The sequence below is a fragment of the Bos mutus genome, chromosome 6, assembly GCF_027580195.1.
Source record: "Bos mutus isolate GX-2022 chromosome 6, NWIPB_WYAK_1.1, whole genome shotgun sequence".
NCBI classification, from domain to species: Eukaryota; Metazoa; Chordata; class Mammalia; order Artiodactyla; family Bovidae; genus Bos; species Bos mutus.
The window spans coordinates 111,890,552-111,898,472 of record NC_091622.1 but is presented as its reverse complement, the minus strand read 5'-3'; the positions used below and the strand labels follow the sequence as shown (position 1 = coordinate 111,898,472).

Here is a 7,921-nt window from a genome sequence, read left to right as displayed (position 1 = left end):
AAAATAAAACCCCACCAAACCTTAGACCTCTGTCAGACTGCGAGGGGAAGGATATTTTTTGAACTAGTCTACGGTGCGGACAGGAAATGACCTCTCCACAAACTGCTTCTTTAAAAACAAGCAGTGATGCCTAAAGCCATCCAACTCCCCTCTCCCTCCCTCCCTTCCTCTCTCCCAGCCTCCCTCCCTCTCTGAAGCTCCAGCTCTCCGGCTTTCCCTCTCCTCCCTCTTCCCCCCACCCTCCTCCCCCCTCCCTCCTCCCTGCCGCCCGCTCTCCGGTCTCTCTCGCTATAGAGGCTCCCACGGCAGTTCCCAGCCACTGTGTTCAGCCTGCCTGCCTGCCTCTGTGTGTGAGAGAGAGTGTGTGTGTGTGTGCGTGCGTGTGTGTATGCGCGCGCGCGCGTGTGAGCGTGTGCGTGCGGCTACTTTGTAGTGGGAAGAACACAGCCCATGTGCTCTGCATGGACGTTACTGATACTCTGTTTGGCTTGATTTTCGACAAGCAGGCAAGATGTCCAGCACACCACATGACCCCTTCTATTCTTCTCCTTTCGGACCGTTCTATAGGAGACACACACCCTATATGGTACAACCAGAGTACCGAATCTATGAGATGAACAAGAGGCTGCAGTCCCGCACAGAGGTAAGGACTTCAACCTTGGGTGTGTGTTGCTGTCTTTTTTTTTTTTTTCCTGCCCCCAAACTGTGCCCGAGCTTTTCCTGCGTGGCTGGCTGCATCCTGCGGGAAGTGTCCCACTAGACCCTACCGCGTACGTGGAAATGAGCGCCAGTATGAAGCCACGAGTTTGAACGCTGGGTTTCTTGCACAGCAACTCTTGGAAGGTGGGGACAGTTTCTGGTGGAATCTTGAGATAGATAACCCAGCACTTGATTCGCCTGTCGGGTCTCCAGAAATGCTGCTTTCCCAGAACTCTGGCGTCTTGCAGGCTCCGCGTCGGTCCCCTCTTAGTGTTTCTTGAGATAGAGTTCTAAGAGATTCCATGCTCATTGGCATCCAGCAAAATCATTTTTTTTTTTAAAAAAAGCAAATCCCAGAGGAAGTCTGCTTTGACCTGCATTTGCTTTTCAAAGTCATCAGGATCGAGGTGAAAAGGGCAGTAGAGCTACCCGTGGTACTTTTCAGAACTGGCCCTGGAGGGACGTGATCGTCTATTTCCCTGTTAGATTCAGAAACCACTTGCTGGGGGCGAGGGGTTCTTGACTCTCTCCCATGGAGGGTAGGGATGTCTCCTGGGCTCTCCCTTCCACCAGAGCTGGCTCAGAAATCAAATCAGCTTGAGTTTTTGGCAAATTTTGTGATCTGGTGCCTGAGAGAGGAGCTTCACCTTGCAAGCAACTCTGGGAGCCAGGGGAGACAGGACTTTGAGAACTTTGTAAATGCAAAAACTCCAGGCTGCCTCCTGCAATTTAAATATTTAATGCCCGCTGACTTCTCCTCAGTGCTGGCTGAGCTGACAGGTCCTACAGCTGGGCCGCCCCTTTGCCTATAAGTTGGGGCTTTGTGTTGAAGTGTTCTGAGAAGGAGTTTGTCACAGAGTCACTTTAGAAAGTAGAAATCACTGGGAATTTTGTCCTTTCTGCAGAGTATGGATACCTGGAGGGTCGCTGGCAAAGAGCTTTTGGGGACTGGCGTTGGTAGACTTTTAGGTAGAAGACTGACTCTCAGTTCCAAAGAGGGACTCAGTTAAGGTTGTATGATTAGATGGGAGCCCAAAATACACTTGCTTGAATTGTCAATAGAGCCATGGAGAACTCCTGATGTTTAATGTATTTAATGTAGCTAACAAGATGTGACCCGCTTTCTGACTGGCTAACTGCTGGACTAGGACTGATTTAAGAAAAAAAAAAAAGTAGCTGAGCTGTCTTTATCACTGCTGTTTTCTTTATGTGTTAATAAATCATAGATGTTACATATACTTGATACTATTGCTCTTCCCAAGAGCCAGTAGCTTTGACACAAGTGTAAACTCTTGTGCAAAGGGTGGTGAGCCTTTGGATATAAATGATATATGTGTGTTGTTGAAATTGTATGTTACAGTTTGTATATTTCAATGTCATTCTGATCTTTGCAACTGTGTATTGGAATCTTCGACTCTTACCCAAACTGTTGGTTGTCACAGCCTGCTTTCTAAATTAGGAGGATAGAGAATGTCTTCTAGTTCAGGCACACATAATTGCAACACAGATTTGGGGTAAAAAAATGTCTTGAAATATGATTAGTTTTTTTAAAAAAAGAGACCAGGGGCCTTGATGGATTGATTGTTGAAGAGTAGCAGGATTTAAAAACAAACCGTGTTCACCTTATATCTTAGAAAGTTTTTGTGGAGTTGTAGGAGGAGGTTTTCCTCCCAACAACCTTCTCTGTTAGGGGAGCAGGCAGATTTCTCAGACATGTGTGTTCTCCTGTGTCCCTTAATTATCACCTGGCCAGTTCTGAGCTAGCATACTCATCTGGAAGACTTCTCTACGCTGGTCCTCATAAAAATCTGTAGGATGCAATAAGGTGCCTACATTTGTTTCACATGTGAGAGAAAACCTTTGAAAGCCCCTCATTCATGGCATGTTTCTTAAAAATGGCACATTATCTTTTGTGAGAGATAAAGTCAGGAATTCCTAACTTTTGGATCCTGGGGTATTACTTTTAAGTATAAAAGCTGCTTCGTAGCTCGAGAAACTAGAAAAGAAAATCTTCCTATGACAGATCTTAAAGATGTTTTAAAACCTCTCTGGCTGACAAAAAAGCATGGAAAACTGTTTCTAGAACTGAATGTTCTAGAGCCTACCTTAAACATTTCTTCCCTTAGTTAGATTTTTAAAGTAATTATCCAAATAATTACTCTGACGCTTCCGTTTTGCTTTGCCAAGCAGTAAAGGATGTCATGAACCCGAGGCCATAAGTTTGCTTTCATTTCATAATGAAAAAAAGGAGAGAACCAAATAAGTACTCCTAAGATACATAAATCTTAACATTCAGTATTAGACTGGTCAAAGTTTATAATGGAAAAAAAGGATTTAGAAAAGACTAACTTTTCTTGAAAAAGTTGCATTGTGCCTTTAACCAAGGATGATTATTTATGATGAAGTTATTCTGAACCCTAGGGAGAGATGGGCTGGAATAAAGTACAGTAATATCCAGAAAGAGTTATCAGTTTATAATCACACACAAAAATCAAATAGATGGTTGCCAGATCACTTTTAGAATGTAACCTGTGCATCCATCCATTTTGGGCAAGAGAGGCCGACCCTCTTTCTTTCTCTCTTCTGGTTCCTGCTTCTATATTACTTGGTGTTTTTCATCGAGTCCTTACACATGTACACACGCACTTGCACACTCACACACACACCCCTGGAAACACGCTTGACTCTCCATTCCTTTTTGAATGTACACTTGCCTAGAAAGAAATTGTAGCACATCCCATTTGCGATGAAAAAAGTTGTAACCAAGTTTGCAGAAATTTCCTGGAAACATCCTTCTTTATGGAAAGGAAAGAAAGTCATGAAGAAGAAGCATGGCGCCCACCTACCTTCCTGCTTTTTTCTACCCCCCCAGAACATTCTCTTCTGGGATTGATGCATTTCTTCCAGTTAAATCCAGTCAGAGCCCTTCAGGAGCTGGGTAGTCTTAAAGAACCCAGGATTGGGAGTTAATCCTGTTTCAAACTTGTTTCTTCACTTACTAACTTGTTGGCATGGATCTTGTTTCCTCATCAGCAAATCCCCTGCAAGGCCCCTTTAATTTGAAAATCCAGATTTCTTTCGAAGTCCAGGGTTTGGTTTCCTTCAGTATGAACAAAGTGTCATGAACCAGAGTAATGAGCAAAGACATTATTTCTTGGCTCACGGTATTTAGTTCAGAATTGCAAATGGTAATGTGAAAACAGAGTCATAGTGGAGAAAATATTGCAGAGAGAAACCCTGGCAGTCTTGTTTAAGGCCAGCGCTGGAAGCAAGCAATTGCTGGGACAAAGTAGGTGTACAAGAAACGTCTGTGAACACGCGATCATGAATCTGTAAATGACAGAGCAGAGAGAGTTCAGCTGTGTCATTAATTCTTTACCTTCTGAGCCACCAGGGAAGCCCGGTGTCACTGAAATTGGCGTCATTCCTGAGAAGTACAATTCTGATGCCTTTGGGGGTGCTGGTACCTGCCTTTGGGGGTGCTGGTCTCCTTTAGGGACCAACTTCCCAGTGCCCTAAAACTGCTCATCTCCACCTCTCCACATTTATTTTATCATGAGGCAATTTAGATCCCTAATCTCTGTGGCCAGGGAACGCAAGTGTCTAAGAAATTATGGGATCTCATTTCTTTTTAAAGGAATATGAACGCTTTACAAAGCAAACCAATACAACATAAATATGTTTTCAATGCTGCCAGCTATTCTGGGAAATAAAAATTTCTTTGCAACACCAGAATCTCAGTGGAATTTCATAAAGAAACGCATGGATGTCCCCCCCCACCTTTTTAGTTGAAATTAAGAGAAACTCTTGGAGTTTTTCCTCAATGTTGATCTGTATCCTAGCCAGTACGAAGAGGGCTACGGCTTTCCATTGTGTATGTTCCCATGAATTGACCTGAGGTCTTCGCAAATTCATTTACTATTTGAACGATCTTGCTGTCTCACATGTATTTTGGGAGAACAGAACTGCATAATTTTTTGTTTAACGCTGCACACAGAGTATAATCAGATAGGACATAAAACTATGTCCTAAAGATTTCAGAATTTGTTCTGTAACATGCTTCAATAATAATAGAAGAAGCAGTGTTATTTTCACTTCCTGAGGTCTGTGCTACAAGATAAAAAAAAATATAGGTAAAATATAAGATCATCATAGTGACCTTCATTTTTAGTGAAAGGATTTCAGTAATGTCGGATTTTTATAGAATCTAAGGAACTTTAATCAAGTTATAAAAATTTTGGTGACTGTAGGTAACTTTTCTATACCTTATTTCCTCATTCAAAGACCAAAAATATCTCTGTTGCAATGAAGAGGTTTGTAAGTATATAGTTTTTTTTCATGTTGGCAGTCTGTTGATTTTGATGAAATGCCACAACCATCGGGAAAGTGTGGGTACCATGATGTGTTTCTTTTGTTTTGAGGGCTTTTCCCCTTGTATCAGTATTATACATTCCACTCCCAAAGAGAAGACGGTGATTACAATGGGAAGCCACCGCGGACACAAGGGTTTTCTCAGAATTACGGTGTTTAGTTTTACAGGATTTAATATGAACGTCGAAAATATTTGAAGACCTTGAAATTTAAATCTGCTGCTTTAGCCCCGCCTCAGTTCAACTCTCCAGCTCCCCGGGGAAGGGGTGGAAGGGGGTGGAGGGCTCTCAGGCTTTTCTTTCAGCTGCATTTTTATATACTTTAGTCACAGGGTTTCCCTTGTAACATCATGTTTATTCATGGGCTAGCTGAGTATCATTGATGTTCAGATGGAGCCTAGTTAAAATGAGATTAGGTATTTTGGATAGGTGGGGGAAAAAAAAAAGAAAACTGCTTTGTGATAAACTTGGATTTTTTTCCTTTTTTTCCCCTTAGAAATTTAGAAAGAAAAATGGTGCTGTTACTCTGAGGCATATGAATGATTTTCAGTGTTAAGCACAGAACTTTCCAAGTTTTTCGAAGGGGGGTGGTAAGGAGTGGGGAGCGGAGGGTGGGTTAGTAGTGGTAAGGAAAGCTATTTTGAAAATGTTAAATGAAACCAAAACTGAAGTTTTTTTAAAAAATGAGAACTCCCAACCTCTCTTATTTTTCAAGATCTCTACAAGGCCTCAGAAAACAAATTGCAGGACTCTTGTACTGATTTTATTTTCCTGAAGTCTTTTTTTTTTTTTTCCATTTTCTTACTATGGGAACTGTTTTTAATTAAAAATTGCTGCAAACTAACTGTTCGTAGGAGGCCAAGAAGAAAAAAAGAAATCTCTCAACACCATTCTACACAGATTCTTATCAGCCTAAAATCAATGCATACTTAAATCTCCCCCCTTTTGGTGTGTAAATTATGATATAGGATTTAAACAGTATGCATCCTTTACGCATTTAGCTTTTTGTTTGGGTTTCAGAAAGAAATTAATTTAAATTGTATGGAGATAGGGCTATAAATCTCCTTTTATTACGTTTGTCCACATGAACTCATTTTCGTGTGGGACACAGAACACCCCCTTTCCGAGCGAGCAAACACAGCATAAAACAAACAACGCCAGATATTCTCAAGAACGAGATTCATAAACTTACTTATTTGGATTCAGTTGGTGGGTCGCGGAATATAATTGATCTGGAAAAACAATCTCTTTTTGAAGGTAGCAGAAAACGGGGCTTTAAAAACATTTTCAGCTAAGGTAGGTATTACATATATCTTTGTGATTTCCTAAACAAGCTATTTTCCTCTTTCCTTTTTCTTCTTCCTTCCTCTTTCTTTCTTCTCTTTCCTCCCTCCCTCCCTCTCTTCCTTTCTTTCTTTTTCTTTCCTTTTTTCTTATCAATCTGAGCTTAGGTTTTCTTTTTACATTTAAATTCTGGCCACGTGCATCTGAACACAGGCAACTATTAATACTTGAGACAAACTTCAGCCATTCCTTCAAGAATTTTCCTACTTCAGGCAATGACAGTATCAATGTCTGGACATGCAAAGACTATTAAGACATTTTCTGTGTTTAGAAGCTTACCATTTGGTAACCAAGGGCAGAATACAACACCAACTCTTACAGTGAAGCCCCCTGTGAGATGGTTGGAGGGCATCACCGACGCGACGGACATGAGTTTGCGAAAGCTCCAGGAGTTGGTGATGGACAGGGAAGCCTGGCATGCTGCAGTCCATGGAGTCACAAAGAGTCGGACTGAGCGACTGAACTGCACTGTTGGGTTAATACACTGTGCTTTTGACTATTGAAAGATGCACACCTTTCTGAAAAGTAGTCATGATGATAGTCACTAATATCTATGGAGGGTTCCCAAGGTGCTCAGTACGTTCTGTAGATCAACTCACGTCACGCTCATAATCACCACCTCAAACTGGTACTTCTAACCTGTGCAGCCTTACTGATGAGGGAAAACTAAGGGTTATGTAGATTGTCTAAGGTCGCACGGATGGGAGTTCAGTTTTAGGAGTTATCCTCTTAACTGCAGCACTTCTCTGAGATAAGAAATACTAGAGAGGATTCTAGTTTTGCCTGTGGAAATGTATTGGTTGAATACATTTTTTCCTTGGATAGATTGACTTTGGCAGTGGCTGGAAAGTTGACCCCATCTACCTCACCTGGTTGGACTATTTGCCTCTCAAATGTCTGACTCATTTCAAAAGGGCCCATGTGAAATTCCAAAGGATGGCATCAGAGCTGCAGCATATACCCCGGTTATCAAAAAAGAGACTGCAATTACATCTATCTACTGAAGAATGGATAGTTTCAGTATTCATTGACGTGATCTTATCTGAAGAGCCACTGGAATTGTTGTGGAATACTATGTATAGTTATCTAAGAGTTTAATTTTTTTTCAACTTAAAATATTTACGTTTCCATTCAGCGCTTGACTTGTCTCAGGTCTGCTCTGTGGGAGACGGTGGTTTAATTATTTTAAACATCAGTGGGATGAGTAGAAAAACTAACCCAACTTTGGTGGGATACAAGATTAGGAGAGTAAATTAGAATCTGGCATGATGTTGGCTTCCTTTGCAGGGAATCAATTAAGAATCGTAGGAAAACGAAACACAAAGAGGGAAGAGCCCTTCCAACTTGTATTGGTTTCTCTTTGTTCTAGTTTGATGCTACGAGACAGTCTGTCCACATCAGTTTTCCTCGTGGTCCTAACCCTGCAGCCTCCTTTAGCCCCCTACAAGGCTACCGTCTTTACAGTAAATGCCTGCCCATGACTAGAGATAAAATGATCTCTTCCTGTG

The 7,921-nt window shown here is 41.6% G+C and overlaps 1 protein-coding gene across 8 annotated transcripts in view; it reads left to right on the top strand.

Annotated features, from left to right (window-relative positions):
• Positions 1-269: 269 nt before the first annotated feature.
• LDB2 (LIM domain binding 2) overlaps positions 270-7,921 on the top strand; it is a 460,040-nt gene continuing 452,388 nt past the window's right edge. For 3 of the 8 annotated variants that reach the window (XM_070372733.1, XM_005907269.3, XM_014482013.2), the window contains exon 1: positions 273-643. In XM_070372733.1, coding sequence (XP_070228834.1) covers positions 512-643 — 132 coding nt within the window. In that variant the 5' untranslated portion in view covers positions 273-511. Of the gene's footprint in view, positions 644-7,921 lie in introns of all 8 variants that reach the window. The other 5 variants (XM_005907270.2, XM_070372736.1, XM_070372737.1 and 2 more) reach the window with 4 other exon arrangements.